Source organism: Hemibagrus wyckioides, linkage group LG04 (assembly GCF_019097595.1).
Source record: "Hemibagrus wyckioides isolate EC202008001 linkage group LG04, SWU_Hwy_1.0, whole genome shotgun sequence".
NCBI lineage: Eukaryota > Metazoa > Chordata > Actinopteri > Siluriformes > Bagridae > Hemibagrus > Hemibagrus wyckioides.
Window position 1 is genome coordinate 23,896,941 of NC_080713.1, and position 23,258 is coordinate 23,920,198.

At 39.4% G+C, this 23,258-nt stretch overlaps 2 protein-coding genes across 10 annotated transcripts in view; one reads left to right on the forward strand and one right to left on the reverse strand.

Moving 5' to 3' along the window:
- Positions 1–23,258, forward strand: part of shank3a (SH3 and multiple ankyrin repeat domains 3a) — a 253,618-nt gene that overhangs the window by 13,254 nt on the left and 217,106 nt on the right. Inside the window, exon 2 of one of the 9 annotated variants that reach the window (XM_058388448.1) lies at positions 6,519–6,751. The exons of the other annotated variants lie outside the window; for them this stretch is intronic. The gene's annotated coding sequence lies outside the window, so the exon portion shown is untranslated. The remainder of the gene's footprint in view (positions 1–6,518; positions 6,752–23,258) is intronic. 9 annotated transcript variants of the gene reach the window in all.
- Positions 13,438–17,484, reverse strand: LOC131352399 (E3 ubiquitin-protein ligase TRIM35-like). The gene is made up of 6 exons (XM_058388495.1): positions 16,980–17,484; positions 16,285–16,380; positions 15,949–16,179; positions 15,072–15,094; positions 14,848–14,966; positions 13,438–14,728 (listed from the first exon to the last, which is right to left on the reverse strand). Exons 1-6 carry the CDS (start codon positions 17,376–17,378, stop codon positions 14,148–14,150), a joined length of 1,449 nt encoding a protein of 482 aa, XP_058244478.1. The 5' UTR covers positions 17,379–17,484; the 3' UTR covers positions 13,438–14,147.

The following is a 23,258-nucleotide window of genomic DNA, read 5'->3' on the forward strand; positions in this document are numbered from 1 at the left end:
AGAACGTGGAAGTGTTTGGGAACGACAGCAACTCAGCCACGAAGTGGTAGGCCACGTAAACTGACGGAGCGGGGTCAGCGGATGCTGAGGCGCATAGTGCGAAGAGGTCGCCAACTTTCTGCAGAGTCAATCGCTACAGACCTCCAAACTTCATGTGGCCTTCAGATTAGCTCAAGAACAGTGCGCAGAGAGCTTCATGGAATGGGTTTCCATGGCCGAGCAGCTGCATCCAAGCCATACATCACCAAGTGCAATGCAAAGCGTCGGATGCAGTGGTGTAAAGCACGCCGCCACTGGACTCTAGAGCAGTTCTCTGGAGTGACGAATCGCGCTTCTCCATCTGGCAATCTGATGGACGAGTCTGGGTTTGGCGGTTGCCAGGAGAACGGTACTTGTCTGACTGCATTGTGCCAAGTGTAATGTTTGGTGGAGGGGGGATTATGGTGTGGGGTTGTTTTTCAGGAGCTGGGCTTGGCCCCTTAGTTCCAGTGAAAGGAACTCTGAATGCTTCAGCATACCAAGACATTTTGGACAATTCCATGCTCCCAACTTTGTGGGAACAGTTTGGAGCTGGCCCCTTCCTCTTCCAACATGACTGTGCACCAGTGCACAAAGCAAGGTCCATAAAGACATGGATGACAGAGTCTGGTGTGGATGAACTTGACTGGCCTGCACAGAGTCCTGACCTCAACCCGATAGAACACCTTTGGGATGAATTAGAGCGGAGACTGAGAGCCAGGCCTTCTCGTCCAACATCAGTGTGTGACCTCACAAATGCGCTTCTGGAAGAATGATCAAAAATTCCCATAAACACACTCCTAAACCTTGTGGACAGCCTTCCCAGAAGAGTTGAAGCTGTTATAGCTGCAAAGGGTGGACCGACGTCATATTGAACCCTATGGATTAGGAATGGGATGTCACTTAAGTTCATATGCGAGTCAAGGCAGGTGAGCGAATACTTTTGGCAATATAGTGTATGTTTGTGATCAGACATGAGCTGGAGTTTGTAGGTCACTCTGGTGTGTGTGATCAGTGTGTGCATCTCACACTGAGAAAATTGGTTATGATGCATATTGAGCAACAGTGTGGCAGCATGTGATTAGCTTTCATGATTGTTTGTAACCTGCGGCCTCAATCATGGCTTCATGCTTCTACCTGTGTGTGTGTGTGTGTGTGTTTCCCAATTGCATTCATAATGGAGACAGGTCTTGATGGTGAATGATCATTCATAGATTGCATGCTGTTTAAGCTTTTATCCACAGTTGGATATTGATTAAAAGGTCATTATTATTTTTTTCCTTCCACACAGCTGAATTTGTCCTGTCAAAGAAAGAAAATTGTGACCATGTTTCTGAGATGTGACCAAATCCTCAAAGTGACCTTGATAAATATTCCTTCTTTTCATCTTGTATGCTTTATTAATTCTCTAAATTATTCATCTGTGCACAGTTTGATTTTCTCAAGTTGCTCTTCTTGTATCCTTTTTTTTCTGATCTGTATTGAATATGCAGGATATAGCATAACACATATACTTGGCACACTGACCTCTGCATCTCATTGCCATTAAAATGGCAATGTGGTGGAAATGTCAAGTGGCATAGGTGAGAATATAAAGTACTCAGAAGGCCTGCCAAAAGCAGAGTGTGTAGGTCAGACAGGGACATGGTATTTAGTCAAATTACAGAGAAATGTAATTACTGCAGAATAAAGAAAATAACGAACATATAAATTCCAGTAATAAATTTCAAATGGCATAGGGACCATGAGACCAGCATGTAACAAAAAATACAGTAAAAGTACAGAATGTGGAAAAAACACATACACAATGATTCACCTTGTAAACATGATACACTCTATTGCCAAAGGTTTTGGGACACCCCACCAAATCATTGAATTCAGGTGTTGTTTTTCAGGGGTTGGCCCTGGCCCCTTAGTTCCAGTGAAAGGAACTCTTAATGCTTCAGTGTACCGAGACATTTTGGACAATTTCATGCTCCCAACTTTGTGGGAACAGTTTAGGGATGACCCCTTCCTGTTCCAACATGACTGCACACCAGTTCATAAAACAAGGTCTGTAAAGACATGGATGAGTGAGTTTGGTGTGGAGGAACCTGACTGACCTTCACAGAGTCCAGACCTCAACCCGATAGAACATGTTTGGGATGAATTAGAGAGGCAACTGTGAGCCAGGCCAAAACTGGGACGTCTGCTTTTACATGCACATGAATGTAATATGGAGTTGGCTCGCCCTTTGCAGCTATAACAGCTTCAACTCTTCTGAGAAGGCTTTCTACAATGTTTAGGAGTGTGTTTATGGGAGTATTTGACCATTCCTCTAGAAGCGCATTTGTGAGGTCAGGCACTGATGTTGGACGAGAAGGCCTGGCTCACAGTCTTCGCTCTAACTCATCCCTTGGTATGTCTTGGTATGCTGAAGCAATAAAAAAATTCAATATAGTGTATCTCTGCAATAAATGCCTTCTTTTTATCAAGCCAGATCAATGATTGATCCCAAGGTTGTTTAGGACGCTAACTGATAACACAAATTTGTTGTATTTCACACTTATTAAGACATTCTTTACTTTGTAATAAAAGCTTTTATAATATAGATATTTTCATTATTGCAGGAGTTTAATCCCACTCAGGAGTGACCATATTTTACCATTCCTTAGTAGCTGTTTAAAGGGTATATGCCAAACCCTACATATGATTACAGGAGACATTATAGACTCTCAGTTTGGTTTAAAAAAGAAAGCAATTAAGAGAAGATGTCAACATGAATGAATAGATAAAGCTGCAGTTTTTACCGTGACTGAAAAGTGACAGAATTTCTACCTACATGCAGATAAGCTATATGTATGTATGTGTAGTTTCAAACTGCATCTGAACATTCACAGCAAGTCTTTGAATCAAATATGCATACAGGTGAAACTAAAATGTGCAAAAGAAAGAAAAATTCATGACAGAAGAGAAGAGAATAAGTGCATCAGAGAAGGACTGATAGTTCCTGCTCCTGTAGATCACAGGCTGAGCAGCAGAAGAGGGATAATCAAAACTTTCTTCTGTACCCGCAGGCTTGTCAACACACACACACACACACACACACAGAATGTGTTCCCCAATCTAATCAGAGCTAAGGACACGCATCTCTCTTTCTCATCCTCACCTCAATTTCTTACTCTGTATGATCTGTCTCTCTCATTCACTTGTCTTGCTCAACTCATTATTGTATCAGCTCCTTTTGTTCTGATTTTATAAAGTATTTGTCCTCGTTTGGTCTGATCTGGCTTGTTGCTGCCTGGCGCATGCCCTGGTTCCAGATGGGAGCTGTAATTCCTCTGCAGCGCAGAAAGACAGAGGGATCACTCTCAGGCTCTACTCATGCTGCTGCTACAGACTGTGCCGAGATCTTCTCAGACTTATTGCGCTGTGTAAATACACACAGGCAGAAACAGCACACAAAACGCGCACATGCCTCTGAGCTGCCCGACGGCATGATTTAGTGAGTGTGTGGCTATTTGAATACCAGGTTCATCATCTGAAATCACCGTTCAGGTGTGAAGAGCCAGTGAGAAAATAAGAAAGAGAATTTGACAATAATGTGATGCAAAAAGCAGATCTTACATGGTGTTTTTATTCCTGCAGAGTAAAGTATGAAGCTCTCAGATGATATCAAGCTCTTTCCGGTGACATTCACTACAACTCCATTAAATATAGCAGGCTTCAGTGAACACAAATCAGGTTCATCTGGTCAGCAGATTTAGCTCACCAGTACATCCCAATACATGTTGCAGGATAGGATATAAAATCTAACCTTCCTGCAGTTTGTAACAGCAAACATGTTGGTGTTGAATATTTATTTTGGAGTTTTGGAAAAAATAAAGTTGCTTTGTAGCAGCCGCAGTGGTGAATAAAGTCTGGTCTGATTAAAGTTTCCTGTGATTCGCTCGTCTGTGTATCTTCACGCACATCTGGACGATTAAACATGCACCCACTGGACGGTGCATTAGGAGCCAGAATAGCAGATATTCGAGTTGAACTGAGAGACACTTAATCATTTTATGCACAGGAATGTTAAACAGACTCTCTGACTTTACTTTCAATATTATTTACAAATCTAGAAAAATCCAGAGGTCTGATGTTTGTAGGCTGCATAAGAGGTAGCCCTAAGTGTTACAAGAAAACCTGAGAAATAATTGTCTAGAATATTACATTAATATATGATTTCAGGCATAGCTAGTTTGTCAGTGCTCTAAATGAGTGCAGGATACACACGGTGGCCATTTTACATATACCTGTGTTTAGTTTTAAGCAAGTCCATTTCAACCTATAGATCCACTTAAACCCTAGACCAGGTTAAAAGCCCTTACTGCAAGTCAGTGGGCGTGAGAGAGAGAAACAATACGCATGTGCTGAATAACGAATTTCCTAAATATTTTAGTATGCTGTTTACACAACTGTTTAATAACTGCTAAACTCAGATAATGATTTTAGTGCATGCAGTGTTCGGTTCAGTGGAAGTTGAGCGTGCATGTAATGTTCAGTGTGTCGTTTTAAGCGCGCAGGCACACACACACACACTCATTCTCACACATTCTTCATTCTTTTTCTTTAGCTTGTTCACTTTCAGTCTCTCTCTCTCTCTCTCTCTCTCTCACACACACACACACACACACACACATACACACACTCACACACAGAGCCTTTGTGTGCATTGAAGTGCATCAGAGGTGCAGAGTTAAGCTCAGAGGCAGGCAGGGTTTAAAGCCTTATGCAGAGACATCAATTACCAGCAGAGCCGGTCTGCACAGCACAGCCTGTATTAATGAGACTTACAGGCAGCTCCAGCAATCACTAGGCACTCACCAGGACCTCATTCTCCTCAACATGTTCCCGCCCAACTCTCAGCTCACCGCTGCTTATTGCAGGAACCACCCTACTGCATGTATCAGGAGTCAGCAATTATATTTCAGCTCACATAATTCTTGTCTCTTATTTCTCTTATAATCATTTCTTATTTTCTTCCAATCTGTTTTTTTTTTTTTTGTTGGTTGCATGAAGCGAAATGAATGCATGAAACATCTTCCAGTTTAAGAGAATATTGCCCGAATGAACCCTGAGCTTTGTTTAACTTGTATATAGATCTTATTGCTAGATCATTTTTCAGCTTACGTACAAGATCAGTTCTGAACCACTGACCGCTGTTTTCCTTTTTCACAGCTACTGCTGTGAGGTTTTATTATATTAGCCAGCCAAATTTAACCACTGAAAAACGTCTGCTAGTTCGCTTGGATGGAAACCGCTAAGAAATTCTTCACTGAAATACGTTACTGTATTGTTCCAACACATAATGGAGAAGTTGCCTTTCAATAGTTACACCTAGCTAAGTGCGTTTTCTTTACACAGTGAAAGTCGTGTTGTTGGTTAGCTATGTGTCATGGCGAAACAGATATAATCAGCCTAATCAGTTCAGTCTGTAATCAGATATGGACTGACAAAATGTCTATTGTGTTCCTGCACCATCACATCATCATCATCATCATCATCAAAACAGATAAGAGCACTTACAAACTCTGTACAGATAATCGTGAACAAAGCCTTAAAAGATAAAACAAAGATATTAATAATAGAGATGGTTAGCCATCAGTTGAATTAATCAGTGATGATATGATTGCTGATGTTCATGTTTAAATACCACAAGAGATTTTTACCCCAAGTGATGATACTGATAATCAGGCCTCATATCCCAATGCTAGAATTTTTGGAAGTTTCTCCATAGGTTGATTAGGTTATAACTGTAGAAGGATGCTGGGTATAATTCAGTGGAATGTATTTTTCGCTTTCAGAACTATGTAGAGTAGATGTTAAATCTCAAATCTTAACCATGTGATTTTTATTTTAAAGCAACGAGACAGTATTTCACTTATATTTGTAAGCAGGCTCCGAGGTTGAAGCAACATTTTTTCTAGTCCAGTGAACAGCGTTATGAAATTGCTTACTCCGTGAAGGATACGTGTAATCCTACCTCTTTAACCTGGCTTAAATAAGGCACCTCAGTGGTTCTGAATGGGAAGGCTTTTTTATTTTGCACAAATGCTGTCCAGAAAAAATGCTCTTTATCTTGGAACTGCCTTCTGATTGGAATGCAGCACTGGTCAGGATTAACTGATTCAATAAAGAGTCGAGAGAGAACCCAGAACCTCAAACGCGTCTCTCTCACCCATCTCAGTCACACTTGAAGCTCCGGGATCAGGAAGGCTAAATGCAACTCCAAGAAATTTGCTGTCTCATGCATTTACTTCTCACTGCAGCTGGACCACAAGCTTTTTTTTTTTATAGTTAATGAAAGTTTTCCTGGTTTATCTGTGCACAAGTGCAAGGGGATGATAACCTGTGAGTTACGGCTGTTTGTTAAGAATCAAAGCAGTGTTTAAAAAGCCAAGCTGATTTGCCTGCATTGTGTTGTTTCAATCTGCTTATGTGCACTTCTCTCCTCTTATCTCTTCCTGAACAAACAGGAACTAAATGAATGATGACCATCACTCAGACTGCTTGTCCCCTGCATCCTTGGTCTCTGTGTTTTGAGGGTTACGTCTTTTGAGGAGTACTAATCAGAAGAAGCGTACTCTCCAGAACCTTCCAAGATGGTACCTGAGAGCAATCAGGGCTAATGTAGACATCCTCAATTCAGTTCCATTCAATCAGGAGTAAGAGAGGTGCTCTGTGTGCGGCTCTTTAATTGATTTGAGAGGTGAGTCATGCCGTGGTTGGTCCACTGGGAACGGATGGATTGGTGAGGATGGGAGAGATAGATTAAAATAGATTAGCTGAATGAGTCTGAATGCTGGGCATAGACCCCTGAACCACTATAGAGCCTCATTTAGATAATGCTCATGGGTCTGACCGAGATAGTGGCTATTAGCTGTGAAGCCAACCCAGTTTCTCAAACATCATTTTCAGTGAGGTGGAAAGAGGTCAGCGTTTTTCACCGTTGTTCAGTGTAAACAGTATGGACGACATCATGTTCTGTAATGGTTATGGAAAGAAATAAATGAAATGCTTAAGTGTGAGTAGCTTCTGTAATCAATAGGCACCTTGAGTTATGCTGGCGCTGGCCCTCTGTGTGTCTTGTTTTGCAGCCTATTGATCCTTGAGGTGCAAGTGTGTGAGTGTTTCAAGATAAACCACCTCCACGCCATTACCTGCAGTTCTAACGAACAAAATTGCAGTGTTATTAGATATGAAATGTATTATAGAGGGGGGAAATATAAGAACATTACTAAGAAAGTATCACTAAGGTGGAAATTGTTTTGGTTACAATAGCATTTTAGTGACTTTCTGCCATTTATAGTTAAATGATGTTATTCTGCATGACCTAATCACTGCATGACTGACATAGCATAGCTTTTATTATATACCAAGACCTTTTTTCACTCGTGCCTGTGTTTATTTATTATAAAGTTGAGAAATTCCGTTTCTGCTTACACGGTCTGTATATACTTTAATTATTATTATTTTTCTCTCTCTGTATAGTAGTCATCATTTAGTGTTTTTACCTTGCTAAATGTTGTAGGAGCTTTAAGTAAGGACTATAACAGCACAACCTGAATATTTTGTTTATTATTATCCCTTTTTATCCATTCATACTTATACATTACATTGTGGAACATCCAAAAGTTACCTCTTGCAACTTGCTTGGAGCTCTAAACAGTCATTTCCTGCCCAGTACCTCTTACTGGAAGTCAAAAACATAACAAAAAGAAAGCACAATGTCCTCCATCCTGAATACTTTCCCACCTCTGACGGTTACAAAAGATTAACACTTCAGATCTCTTACATAATTACTAAGTAAATGTCTTCTCACAGCATATATGGATATGGCAGCACGATTTTCTCAACAAGTGCATTGTTAGGCTTAGATGTCTGCCATGCAAGTCTTGCTGTTACTATAGAAACAATAATGTATTTGAAGGAAGGGGATTAATATAAGCTTGTGATTTGTATTACAGTCACAACGTGTCTGCACTATTGTCTGAGCTGCCATTATAGAAAATTAATCAACACCAATTAGTTTCAAGACTTCAGCAGCCCTGTGGTATAATCTGATTTATAGTTTCTATTATATACCAAGACCTTGTTTATCTTTCCTTTTTTTTCTTTTCTTTTAATGAGCAGGGATTAAGGAATTGAGAGCCATACAGTAGGAAGGCGGGTGAAGCAGCAAATCTGCAAAAGAACTAGGTAGAAATGTGATCTCTGCGTAAATGTTGGGACTCTGTCCAGGTCGTCCGCACCTGATTCGGGAACGTGATCCTGCTTCTGTGCGAGCAGCGGTAGAGGTAAACTGATCAGCTGGATTAATGAGCTCAGAGACTGTTCTGTGCTCTCTACATCTTTTATAGGCCTCTCCTGGACTGCTCAGTTCTAGCTGTCTAAATACTTAATGACCGCTCTGTAGGCCAAAAGTCCACGCTCAGGTTTTTTTTTCTCCCCCTCCTGCACTCTACGCTCTCACCTGCTTCCCTCAGGTAGCTGCTAGTGCTGAGGAAGAGGGGGCATTTTAGCTGACCCGTTTACACGGTGGTGCATGTGGCTTTAATGGAAGGCTAATGCTTTAGCTCTCACAGGAAACATGAAAGAATAAAATAAACGAGGACGCTCTTACTTCCTCGTCTGGGCATTTCTTTAAAGAGTGTTGCTATAGCAACCCATAAAATCATTGACACAGAGTGTTTGTACATAATGGGGATCCGACTGGTGTGTGTGTGTGTGTGTGTGTGGTAACCACAAACATGTATTTGAGTTTAGTATTGGTCTAATTTATAGCATATATATGATTAGACGCTGATATGTTTGAATGCTCAGATCTTTTATCTGTCTTTTTTTGCCAGCAGAAAGCCATAATTGTTGCTCATGGGCATAGCTGTTCTGTGGCAATTAAGACAATGATGGAATGACTTAATAACCACTTATTACCATCGCAGCAAATACACAATGATGAACACCCAGAGTTATAGCATTGTATGCTCTCTCTACTACCACACATGACTTAGCATGTTGGATATGTGAAAGTTATTAAAGAGAATCAATAAGGCACAGTAGCAAAGTGCTATCCTGTGCACATTATAGAGCAACTTTTATCAGTGTAACGTCTAAGTATACCTAATTGCAGTGATGTTTTCTATTTTAATTAATCCTTTACAGATAGATAGATAGATAGATAGATAGATAGATAGATAGATAGATAGACAGACAGACAGAAAGGTAGCTGATGGATGGACGGATGGATGGATGGATGGATGGATGGATGGACAAATGGACAGACAGACAAATAGATAGATAGATAGATAGATAGATAGATAGATAGATAGATAGATAGATAGATAGATAGATAGATAGATAGATAGATAGATAGATAGATACTTTGTTCATCCCAATGGAAAATTTACAATAAACAAAGGATATAAAAAATCTGCATACCCCTGTTGATCATATCAGGTTCAATATGATGTAGCAATGAACAAAATTCGAGTGAAAAAACAATTTGTTTGAATTTGTATTTATTTATTTATTTATTTATTTAATTTTTTTTTACATATTTGGGCTATTAGTTAAGGTGCACAGATGGCCTTTTGTCACTAAATAAACAAACAAACAAACAAATAAATAAATAATAATTTTAAAAAAAACCCTGCCATTTTAACAGGTTTGTGAAGTCATAAGTTTAATATAGTAACAGGTTTCTAAGGATCAATGTGAGTCCATTGTAATTAAAATTGAAAATTCAGAATTAAAATTCGAAGGCACATGCTCTGATATTTGTATGTAAGAAACTTAGAAAAGCCAAGTACAGGGATAATATAAAGGACAGACTTTTAAACAGTCCAGATCACAAAAGCGTATGGACACTAAATGGGTAAACATGACTCAACACAGAATAGCTAATGTTTCCAACATCCAGGACCAATCCTAATGACATTTCTGTTCAATAGAAAGAAGAGGCTAAACTATTTAATATTCCATTATCCAGAAGAATTACCACAGTGCAAAAGCTGACAATCTGACCTTTTGCACAAAGCAGATAACATTGTCGATATCACACATTTGTTTACATTTATCATTTATATAAGGATGTTTGTGTGTGTGTGTCAGGGGTTGGGGTTTTGAGAAGTTGAAACTGCCATTAAGAAACGTTTTGAAGTGTCCATGGTTACTCTCAGCCCTCTGTGTTCACCTTGACCTCAGTGATCAGGAGTAGCCACAACAAGCACAGGTGCACACACACTCTCATTTCTTACTTTCTCATTGCATTCAACTTCAAGTGTTAACTTCTGAGCCTGTATTCTTGATGAACCTTGTTTTTGTTTTCTTTTTCTAAATCACTGTAATCTATCTAATTACTATCGAACTGTGCGGTTTATGAGAAATGTTGCTTTCTGCCTGTGCCAGGTCACAGAAACTCTGGTCAATGACAAGTTGTGTTTTATTTAGTGAAAAGCTCTGCCTGCAGCATGTTACTGCTTTTCTCGCTCTTGCGTTGCCTCTCACTGTGTCCTGCAGCCTGTCTGTGACAATCAGAGCGAGACTTACCAGCACAATAAACACAGGAAAAAAATCATATTAATTATTTAATTGCTTTGTGTGTGTGTGTGTGTGTGTGTGTGTGTAAGTAATCGCTTGGTGCTGATTAAAAGGCCATATTCTTTTCTTCACTTCTTAGTCCGTCAGATAAACGCCAGCTCTGGTGGAAGTATTTTAATTTTTTGTGAATATAAAAAAAAGCAGCAATTCATGTGTGAAATTCAAAAGGAAACCTATTAGAAAGACGTTTTCACTGTCCACTGGTAACGTCAATATTCTATATGTGCCAGAAGGAAATTGAGTAAATCAGAATGAGCTTGTGACGTTGCTGACAGACAGAGAGCGGCTGTGGGTTGGAGTTTTTTACTAACTTCTGAGCTACAGTCTCTTACTGTACAGTTGTATTGTCATATTGTAAGAGCTACTGAAATTTCTTTTGTACCTTATTTTATATCTCTCTCTTCTCTCTCTCTCTCTCTCTCTCTTCTCTCTCTCTCTATACAGCTCTGGAAAAAAAAAGAGAATAAGAGTTTTTTTCTTCCAGGTTCATGTATTGGTGAGATGAACAGTTTTGTTTCATTTTTTTTTTGTGAACTGCTGACAATATTTCTCCTAAATTCTAAATATAACTATTGTTATTTAGTGTGTATTTTTAAAGGAAATGGCAACACATCAAAATAACCCAAGATCATGCAGTATTTGCAGAGCTTTTATAACAAAATGCAAAAAATTTGTAAACAAATTGTGTTAATGCTTTGGCTAAATAACATTAAGAAATCAGTATTTGGTGGAATAACCCCGATTTGCGTGTGTTTTGGCTCCATGCTCTCCACCAGTTTTTCACATTGCTTTTGGGGAACTTTATACCACTCTTTTTGCAAAAAAGCAAACAGCTCAGCTTTGCTTGACCATCCATCTTCCTCTTGATGACATTCCAGAGGTTTTCAATAGGGTTCAAATCTGGAGATTGGGCAGTGGTCTCTTATTTTTTTCCAGAGCTGTATACATATTTAAACTATATTGTTAAACGTTTTGGGACACCCCTCCAAATTATTGTTGTATTTCAGGGGTTGGGAGTGAGTCTCTGGTGTGGAGGAACTTGACTGGCCTGCACAGAGCAGAGACTCTGAGCCATTCTAAAACTGGGACATCTGCCTTTACATGCACATGAATGTAATATGGAGTCGTCTTGCCCTTTGCAGCTATAACAGCTTTAACTCTTCTGGGAAATATTTCCACAAGGTGTGTTGATGGGAATTTTTGACCATTCCACTAGAAGCGCATTTGTGAGGTCAGGCACTGATGTTGGATGAGAAGGTCTGGCTCACAGTCTCGACTCTAAAATCAGGTTGAGGTCAGGACTCTCTGAAGTTCCTCCACACCAAACTCACTCATCCATGTCTTTATGGACCTTGCTTTGTGCACTGGTGTACAGCCATGTTGGAACAGGAAGGGGGCATCCCCAAACTGTTCCCATAAAGTTGGGAGCATGAACTTGTCCAAAATGTTTTGGTATGAAGCTGAAGCATTAAGAGTTCCTTTCACAGGAACTAACGGGCCAAACCCAGCCCATGACATACAACACCTGAATTCAATGATTTAGAGGGGTGTCCCAATACTTTTGACAATATAGTGTTACTACGGATAGGTTTGTATATAGGAAGCTCTAGAATTCACTTGCCACAATTTATTTCCCATGTGAAATGATGTGAGCATGGTGTCTGAGGTATGTTTGGCACAATGTCACAACATATTTTGGCAGTAAACTCAAGATTTACTCTAGTGAGCTGAATAATCACTTTTGGATAGTCGCACCTGAGACCTAGGGAAATTTATAAGGAACAGATAAGGGAATGATTTATCTGACTATTCACAAACCTGACACTACCTTTCGGAGGAAAAAAGCTTACATTTTTTCCCACTTAGAATTGGCCTAATGGAATGCCATTAGGAAGCCACCAACTGTGTCTCGATCTTACCTGCTATGCCATTATGGCCATTTGTATTTGTGTTTGGTATTACTTGTGGATTTGTATACTTGTATTTGGTTGTATTTGTATACTTGTGTTTGGATCGGATGTTGGTCTTGAAGGCCATTCTCCAAATGGAGACAGTTAGCACATTATCGAGTTTACCAGCTACCAGGATGACCGTTAATGATTTAATGGGTTTGGCTTAGAGAGTGATTGCTGGCTGTGAACAAGTCTGCTCTCCTCGTCATTGCTGTTTATCCTCAAGGAATTAACCTTCTCTGATCCTTTATCAGCCTGTATAATACACACGCCATATAACAGTAACGTAAATAGTTGACTGAACCTGTGTTCAAAAACCCAGCACTTTTCCACTCCTCCAGCTCGCACTAGTTTTGTGAGGTAATTTGTCGTTTCCTGATATGACCGAGTGATTTCCGTCTTATTGAATGTACGCTACATAACTAAATCCTTTTTCTTTCCATTAAAAAGGAAAGCACGTTTGAAATTTAAGCTCTGCGCTTAAGTATGACCGTATGCTGTTTTACAATTTAGTATGCAGTTCATGTTCTTCCGATTTGTTTTGCATTGTGTAACGAAAGGAAATACATCCAAACACCCCAAAACCCTCTCAAAAAAATCTCATTCTCTTGAGATGCAATTAAGGCAGAGTCAATGGAAATGGAATGAAAATCACAAAATGACTCAAATAGAGTAAGAGCATGTTTGACTTCTCTACATGATTCAGCTGAATCAGTCTCCTGAGAAAGTGAGTGAGAGAATGAGCACAGCAGCCCCTGCTGTACCTGATACAAAGCACCGTGTGGTGATTCCCACCTCTCTTGAGTCTTTCTTTCTAAAAGGATATTGATGGAAGCATCTTTCTCATTAGCATCCCATGTGTTTTCCTCTATTTCTCTCGAGTCTCTCTCTCTCTCTTTCTCTCGAGTACATAGAGATCGATCTAAGCATCCACTTCATTAGACCGTCCAGTGTGGGTAGTGTTATTACACATGTGTTTACACTCTGTGCTGCTAACAGATTATGATATGCAACTATAAAAGGCAGAATTCAAAAATATTTTTTTCTTGTTTGATTCCCACCCTCGAACTCTCTTGACAGCTAACAGAGGCTTCCTCCGAGACACGTGAAAAGCCAGCCAACTGCATCATTTTAAACTGCTGCTCATGCTGCATCACAGGGCAACATATCACACTCCGAAGAAAGGTCTATCTGCCCTCTTCAGCATGCATGAGCTCACAGACAGACATGATTCTCTAGTGTCTCGTTTGATTGACAGGGGAGACAGAGATTATGCCGACCCTCCAACCCAGACAGCAAGGCCAATTGTACTCCCTTGACTCTTAGCCACAGATAGCTGTAGCATCGTTGGGAGATCACAACTCCGAACAATAGAGCAAATGCTTTTTTTGTGTATTTTAGATTTTATTTATAAATGTGTACATTTGCCTCGTTAAACTGGCCTACCAAGCATTAAAATGCCATTCCTGTGACTAGTGGGGGAAAAAATCTGTTGTCCTTAATTCTAAGCATCAAGATTTTTACCCGTTTTCTTATTTGCAACCATGTCCACAGCTAAGCAGAGGAGTCACTGCTCTCACAATCAACCCTATATGCACTGTAAACAGTCTGTTCTACCGTGACGAAAGTATCCTCTGGTAAAATCCTCAGAGGGTAAAGTACACAATGATTGCAGAAGTATGGATAAACTCTGTCTGTAAAATTGTACCAAAAGGTTTTTAGATTGTGGCCGGTGATTGGATCTGAGAATGAGATGTGTCCATGGTCACAATCCAGCTCTACTCTGATCCTCTGCAGGTCCTTCTTCAAATCGAGGATGGTGGTAGAATTGTTAGAGGCACTGGCACCATACCTAACGTTTTGGTAATGGCTTTTCCATACACCTACATAGTAGAAACCTCTTGTTTTATAGCCTGTCACAACACCTAATGCCCATTCCGCACTGTTTTCCACCTCGACCTCCCAGCTGTGAGTCCCGGAGTTAAATCCCTCAGAGCCTAGGACCCACAAATGATGTTCAAATCTCTCTGGATTTTCAGGAAGCTGCTTGTGTTGATCTTGGCACACAAACATAGTCAGGTCGTCAGACAGATTGAGACGTGGATGTGCGGTGTTCGGGTTTAGAATCACAGGATCTGTGAAGGAAGGAAAAGAATTTGTTATGAAAGATTTTTATGAATGTATTACTCCTTCCTAAACAATATTGCTGATGTAGCATGTCTGTAATATATATATTTAAACTTATGATACTTACAGTATTCAACTATATCCTTCATCTTCTCCCATACTCTAAACTGCAGGTTGGCCAGATGCTCTGTCACATTAATCAGTGATTCTGACTCTTTTTTAGTTTCCTTTAGGTCATATTTAGTTCTGGAAGAACATCAGGAGTTAACACCGACATTAGTTTTTCACGCAACAGAGTCTGAGACGTAAGAAAAGAATCTAAGAAATATATGAAGTAAGTAAGTCACTTACTTTTCCAGAGTAGCTTTGTAGTTCTGAAAAATAGAGCAGGAAGAAAGATTTTTTACTTTTTGCTCTTAGATTTAGTAGATACTGTGTTATAGAGTTATACCAACAGATAAATATGAATCTCTACAGCACAAGCTTTTACAATGCTAACTACCTTTTTAGAACCAAGTTCACTTCCTGAAAACGTTTCATACGACACCGAGTGACGCTAAATGCATTAAGTCAACACAGTTTTTCTGAACGGATTAGAGTTGAGATATCTGATGGATAGCAGTTAATTTAACAAACATTATATCAAGCTCCAATTAAGTGCCTGTAAAATATTATTGCTGTGGATAAAACAGTAAAGGTAAATGTTTCTTTCCAGAGGTAGATGTAGTGCTGGGGTTTTGCTGGCTAGTGTTACAGTTCAATATAGGAGTCACATGATTAGGCTGTTTGTTTGTCCTGAGGGGTAAGTGAAGATATTAGGAAATATTGCTTATAGCATGTCTGAAAATCAGTGACTATGAAACGATACAGCAAATCATTTAATTTTCCTTTGCATTCTGTATGAAGCTGAGTAGTTGTCCAAATACAGAATGCCTTGTACCTTAGTATATTTTATACTGTAAGTACATTTAATGCATTGTTACATGCAGTGGTCAATCTCACGCTCTTTAGTGTTAGCCTCAGCGCCTACACCAGTGCTATAAAGGGCATATAACCTTTCTGGCCACTAGCTTAAGTTTACATGAGTTCATTCGAGAGCTGGGTTTCCAGGTAGCATTTTTATTTTTAAGTAATAACTCAAAACAGTTTTCATGTCGAGATGATAAATTGATTAAATCAGGCAAACCACAAGAATACTTAGAATAAAATGTACCAATGCTACATTTACCATTAGGAAAGACGTATCCTCTGTCTCTAATTCTTTTAGGATAGATTTGATGGTTGTTGAAAGTTGTAAAATCTCTTTGGTTATGAAGTCAGAGGTTTCCTCCAACGCCTGGGATTTTTCTTTCTCCTCCTTCCTCAGTGCAGATAATTGCTTCGTCTCTTCATCTTGCAGAAACTGGCGAAGTTTCTCAAACTCGCTCTTAATCTGCTTTTCTATGTGCTGAGCCTGGCTCTAATATACAAAACATTGCCAACAAAATGATGTCAATATACCGTAATAGTGCATTAGGCAAATGAAATTATTCATGACAGTTGTCAGAATGCATATTTTCGTCACCTTAATGTGTTGAATGTTAAGATCACAAGTCCGTTTTGCCTTTAGGAACGAATCAAGATTGTCTTGCAGGGGTTTCAGTTTAGTTTCAACCTCCTCCTGGAATGACAGTGGCATTAGTTAGGCATTAGGTAGAAGATTTACTAGCAGATATGTGGGACAGTGATGTAAGAATGGCATGTTATTGCAGCTTGGATAGCACTGGTTAACAAAGGAGAGAAATAATACATAGTGTACATAATACGGATTTACAGCAATAATAAGACTGGAAAAATCTACTAAGAACAGTAAACAATTACCCCAAGAGAACTTTGAACCGTTATTGGACTCTGGACAACAGTTAAATATATGGGAATATTTCCGTGGATTAGGTTAGCCCATGCAGAGGAAGTTCAAATGCATATTTAAGTATTAAAACACATTGTTTAACTTTATTGTACATTATTATATTTCCAGCATGATGTTTTGCCATGTTCTGAAGATGAGGCAGAAGTTTTGTATTAAGAACTTTGATCACGCTTTCTTTTGAATGAGAGACTCAACATTAACAGATTAAAATTTAGCTCTACCATTTTGCCAATTATAATATTTGTACTTTAAGGACAATTGAAGGCAATGCTATTTTTTAGCCTTATATATTTATATTTGTTTTATATTTATATTACAGTACTGATGTGGTTTTAAGGTGTGTAACTCACCCTGTGTTCTTGCGCTGCTTCTTCCAGTGGTCGGAAATTGTGGTTGCTGTGTATTTTTGAGTCTTTACACACAACACACACTGGCTGTTTGTCCTCGAGGCAGAAGAGTTTGAGTTTCTCTTCATGCAGCTTGCACAGGATCTCAGATGCAGCTGGATTATTTTTCTCTAGTTGAAATCTGTCGCACAACATCTTTAAGTGCAGGTTTGGCGGAGGCAATGTTTTGGAAGACCGTTTCTTGCACAAAGGACATTTAGGTTTCTTTTTCTTCTCCCAGCATTTTGCCAAGCAAACCCTACAGAAGTCATGACTACAAGACAACATGACAGGATCCACGAAGATACGTTTGCACAAAGGACATAAGAGGTCCTTCTCTGAGAAAGATAATCGCATTGCCATTTTTTCGGTCTTTATCCACTCTCTGTTAGTCCGGGAAACACCAAAATATTCTTATTTCTTGTTTATCTCATAATCAAATGCTGTATCATACTTAACTTCTATGTAAGCGGACTTGCTAGCTCCTGAGCTCTTCGTTTGAAGTTTGAACCCTAAGGTGGGGTTTCACAGCTAAACTCTGAAACCGAAAGCTTTTTATAACACTCCCATCATGAAGTTTTATGAAGAGATAAACACAACTAAACACAGGTCTCCAGCAATGATTAAACACTACATTATAATCATGTAATCACCCATCAGAAGGGCATGACAAAAGTGAACAGAGATATTTTCAGTGATTATATGGCAAAATCTTGACAGAATCTTTGACCTCAATAATTAGGAGTTATTGTTCAATCAGCCAATCACATAGCAGCAGTGCAGTGCATAAAATCATGCAGATCCAGGTCAGGCACTTCAGTTACTGTTCACATCTAACATCAGAATATAGACAAATGTGATCTCAGTGATTTTAGCTGTTGCAGGGTTTCTGTAGGTTTCTGGTTAGAAGGATTTTAGATACTGCCTAGCTCCTGAAATTTTCATGAACAACAGTCTCTGGAGTTTCCATAGAATTCTCCGTAAAACAAAAAACATCTAGTGAGTGGCAGTCCTGTGGGTGGAAATGTGTTGATGAGAGAGATCAGAGGAGAATGGTCAAACTGGTAGAGCTGACAGGAAAGTGATGGTAATGCTCTTGTCACTTTCAGCCTGGACTACTGCAGCACTCTGCTGGCAGGTCCACCACTGAACAAAATCCGTCCTCTGCAAACGATTCAAAATACAGCCACATGACTTGTTTTCAACCTTTCCAAAGTTCTTCCCCACCATCCCATTGCTGCATTCCCTCCACTGGCTTGTGGAAGCAGCACACATCAGGTTTAAAACACTGATGCTTGTCTACAAAGCCAAAAATGGACCAGCACCCTCTTAGCTCAAATCTCTCTCTCTCTCTTTCTGCATTGCACCACATTCCCAGATTATCTTGCCTGGTCCTACCATCTCAAGATAGGTATGCATCAAGACTCTTCAATGAACTTTTCCTAGATGTCCAAACAGCTGAGTCACTGGCTGTCTTCAAACGACGAGTGAAGACCTGCCTCTTCGTGAAATACTTAAACTAGCACTTATTAATTCTGCTGGTGGTTAAAAAAAATGTTTATATGTGTGCTGTATTCTTTCCTACCAGAGTTTTAGACTCATGGTATCCTTAGTCTGCGACCTACTGAACAAGTATCGATGTATTCATCGATAGAGGGCCAAATGCTGTAAATGCAATACAGACGTAAATAACTACTCTTTATATCAGAACACGCAGCACTACAACGGCCACAGAAGCTGTATTCACACTGTATTTAAGTATTTATAAAATATAATCAGTTATTTGTAAGTTTTTTAGTTGTTTTGCTGACACTTGCTGACAACCAGGACAACCAGTGAAAAGCAGAGAAATGACAGTTTCACTCGTTAATCTAATTAGCTACAGAGTCCCAGTCAGTTTGTTTGTTGTAATCAGCTCCCAGTTCTTCTGTTTTCTTTTTTTTTATTCAGGCAAACTTGAGAGACTGACACATCTGTCTCACCAGATAAAAAGCCCACGATAGCTTGGTGAAGCAGCAGACTATGTTAAGTAATTTTTCGGCACTGACAGTGCAGGACTTCAGGACATATGATTTGGCTGTTTTTATCACCGTGCTGTTGTGGTTTCTGTTTCTCTGCTCACTCTGTGTGGAGAGGCTGTCTGATACTGAGTTAACCTTCATTACCAGACACCTCCGACATGACACTGCATAGCATCTCAAAGTGTTTGTGTTCATGTGTGTATGTGGGAGAAAGTTTGTGTGTCATTCGCAGTACCCACAGTAAGACTGTCACACCCGTCTGCTCTTGTTGCCAGTTCCTGCTGTGTTTGATTACTGACATGGAATTCTGAATATGTGTCTCTGTCTCTGTGTGTGTGTGTGTGTGTGTGTGTATTTATCTGTGTGTGTGTGTTGCTGTGAATACACCGACACATTGTGATCACCGACTTTCGCTGACTCACACATCAACTGCCAGCTCCACGCTGTCACACGAGCAAAATAAAAAAGAAGAAGATAAGATTCTTCTGTAATTTATTCTGTTATTTTCTCCACACACATTTTTTTTTATCACATTATTGTCGCATTTCTGATTGTCGTGCTGTCCAAACGTCTTCCTGCCTAACACTGAGAATTTATCAATCTTCCTTATAAGGTACCTCGGTGCTCTCATGATAGCTTATTAACATAATATGTTAATGGAGCTAAAGAGAGAAGTTACAATCTAATAAACTCTTGAGAGGGATTTGGCTCAGTGTTGAATAAAGTTACTCCCATGTGTGAGTACTACCCTCATGATTTAGGGATCGGCGATCGTTAAAGTCCGATCATCTGACATGAATTAGGGGTTCTTTAATGTTTTGTAGGTCCTACGACTGTAAGATACTTTTCGTGGATTTCTCGGTACAGACTTATTTACTGAAGATTATTTATAGGTTGCTAAAGTTGTTAATGTTTGGATTAAACCTGTTCAGTTAGATGGTAGACTACTACTACTACCAGTGATACTCCTCCTCCTCCTTCTCCTCTTCCTCCTACTACTACTATAGTAATCCCCCGTTTATAAACAAAATTCCGTGATACACGGACGCCACCCCCAAATGCTTTTTTTATTGTTTAAGCCGTAAATGACCCTCCCACACTCTTTAAACACACACAGAAAACATTTGCAAGCATATAGCAAGATGAATTTTGGGTAAATTTGTAGAAATATCACATTTATAGTGATTACTGTATGTATCTTTGTTCCTTGCCAGAATCCTTAGAAGGTGCAGAGCGTTTGGGCGACATAATAGGGCTTGCAGAAAAACTGTAAAAATACAGCGTTCACAGAACAACACGAAACACCCGGTACAGCGACATGCGAAGTACTGGGATGCTGGAGAATTCTGCTTCCCTTTCCACAACTGTACACATAGCCAGCAGCCAGTGATTAAATGAATGGAGCCAGACTCCGATTGGCCAGACTCGTTCCTCCAGCCGTACTGTATTTTGATTTTCAGCGTCCCCGCATTTCCTAAACAACGCTACGTGTTCTTTGTCTCTTGATTAAATACACTGAACAGTATTTTATATATTATTAACATTTTACTTAATGTTTATATTTTGTAATTAATAATTCTTTTTCTATTAATAAATTACCTTATTTCAACATAAAAACAATTCACTATAAGGTTCGCGGATGCCGCGTTATACCGGGTATGTTCCAAATAAAAATCCGCGATATACCGGGACCGTGATAAATGAACCGCGATATAGAGGAGGATTACTGTACTACTACTACTACTAATAGTAATAATATCCAGTTTGATTGTGATTTCTACTGCTGTATATAAATAAAAAACCCCACAGATTCAGGTTGCTGTGCGTCACAGACCCTAATTTTAGAATCACTGATATAAATGATTAGATATCTGGTCATTGACTGACATTTTTCTCCATTACCAAGTTGTATGAAACATCAGGAATCTGTAGTGTCTTGTGTTCATGTGCGCTGCCCTGTGCCAAGTCTTGTCCATATGAATAAATAACAGCTCATTCAGATAAATATCAAATCCAATCAGCTACAGATACCTGATTTTAGGTCAGGCTACTTAGCATTCGATTGGTACATCCCTACTCTTTATCATCACTGTTATAACAATATACACTCACTTAAAGCGTGTTTGTTTTTCTAGATTATATAGCAGTCATTAGATAACAGAAAAGGTCACTGAAGCCTCTTCGTTTTAACCCTCGTTAAGAAATGACTTTTTCCATTAATATGTAAATTGAAAGCTCACCCAACCTGCACGCCCTATGGCCTACCTTTTGTGTATTAAAAATAATTGTATTTGTTAGGACCTATACCACAATCAAGACAAAGACGCAGTGACATTTTTAACACAATGACCAGTGAGTGGACAGTAAGGCACTGAATTCTTAAAAATGTGTTTAATAAGGTTAAAGATGTCTATATAATCTATACAGCGTAGTTGTCATGCTGACATTTCCACATCTCGTTTCCAATCATTCCTCTGTTCCACATACACTCAGGATTTCCATTTTCATTTGCAGTTACTTCTTTATTTATTTATTTATTTTGATGCATGATCATTATCTCTGATTACCTCATCATTTGTTTTGAGCTCTGCTTTTATTGTTCTGCTAATTACCATTCTCATATTTCCTCCTGTGTTTTTTTTCTTGTTTCCTTATTTGTTACAGCAAAAATTATGACCGGGGGTACGAGTGTGTTTGATCACAATAGTGACATCTAGTCAAATCTAACAGAAAAAAAAAGTTAGTGAGATGAGTCAAAGGCAAAGAAGTGACATATCCCAGGAAGCAGTATGCATTCTACAGGGATTATGGGACTGTTGATTTTCATCAATCATAATCATCTTTATTGGCAAGTACCATAGGATGTTACATGTACAGGAAATTAGTGACACACCGGAGCATGAATATAATGAATGTAAAAAAATCTAATAAACAAAAAAGGAACATTAACTGTATAATAATACAGAATGTGCATAAGAGGATCAGTCTAAACACTAAACTGCAAATGCTGCATGCAGTCCAGATGAAACATTAACTGTAAATAAGTGGACTAGTGGAAATGCTCAGTTTGAGGTAGGAAGGTGAGAAGGTACAGGTCCAGTATGGCAGTTGTGTGTTGTGTTGTGTGAACACATTTGACTGAGTAAGGATTTGAGCGAGTTTCATGAAGGGGCTAAATTGTGATGGCTAGACGACTGGATCAGAGCATCTCCAAAACTGCAGTTCTTGTGGGGTGTTCCTGGTCTGCAGTGGTCAGTATCTATCAAAAGTGGTCCAAGGAAGGAACAGTGGTGAACGGGGTAACGGGGTCATGAGCGGCCAAGGCTCACTGATGCACGTGGGGAGCGAAGGCTGGCCCGTGTGATCCGATCCAACATGAGCTACTGTTCCTCAGATTGCTAAGAAAGATAGAAAGGTGTCAGAATACGCAATGCTTCACAGTGTGTTGTACTTTGGGGAACCAACACAATATTAGGCAGGTGGTCATAATGTTATGCCTGGTCAGTGTATACACATATAATACAGATGACCTGGATTGTGGGCTAATTAGTGTCTGAAATGGCTTTCTATTCCATAGATAGTTGCACTCTTTCACGTTTTGTATTCACTTGCCTCCTCTTTTCCTTCGTTCATGTGCACATCTACAGTAAGCACTTCATCTTTTCCCTTTTGTATTGCATTCTCATGCTTATTGATTGCTCCGTTTTTCTTGTAGCTGGTATTCTGTGTTTAGGAGTTGAGGCACATAAACCTGGTTTAACCTGCCGTCACTGCTAAGACGTGAACATGGCAGTGAATCTACCAGGACGGTTAATTCAGTTTGATTTTATTTGTATGGCACTTGTCACAAAGCATCTTATCAGAAATGCAGATTTGGTGTTAGATCCCAGAAGCATCAACTAGAGATAACAATGCCAAGGAAAAATTCCCTGACATGCAGAAGAAACATTGCGAGGAAGCAGCCTCGAAAAGGAAACCCTTCCTCTGCTGGTTGAGACCGGAGAGAGTAGAGAGAGAGCATGCAGCCAATAATATCGGTCTGAGGGACAAAGTAATGCACGTGCAAGAGTGTTTGAGAGTAGGCGTGTGTGTTGTTTGTGTTTGCGTGTAAAGGCAAAGCTCAGACCGGTCATCATTTAACCAGGAAACAGAAGTCCAGAATTGGAGTAGCTCTTATTCTCTTTATCTGCGTGTGCTTAATTTTTTCATTCTTTGGTTATTT

Excerpts from the sequence above, each read along its gene's own strand:
- LOC131352399 (XM_058388495.1), bottom strand. The coding sequence starts at position 17,378 with ATGGCAATGCGATTATCTTTCTCAGAGAAGGACCTCTTATGTCCTTTG. Across the intron at positions 14,967-15,071 it reads TACAAAGCTACTCTGGAAAA|AACTAAATATGACCTAAAGG; the intron begins GTAAGTGACTTA and ends ATGTTCTTCCAG. Across the intron at positions 14,729-14,847 it reads GAAGGATATAGTTGAATACT|ATCCTGTGATTCTAAACCCG; the intron begins GTAAGTATCATA and ends CTTCCTTCACAG.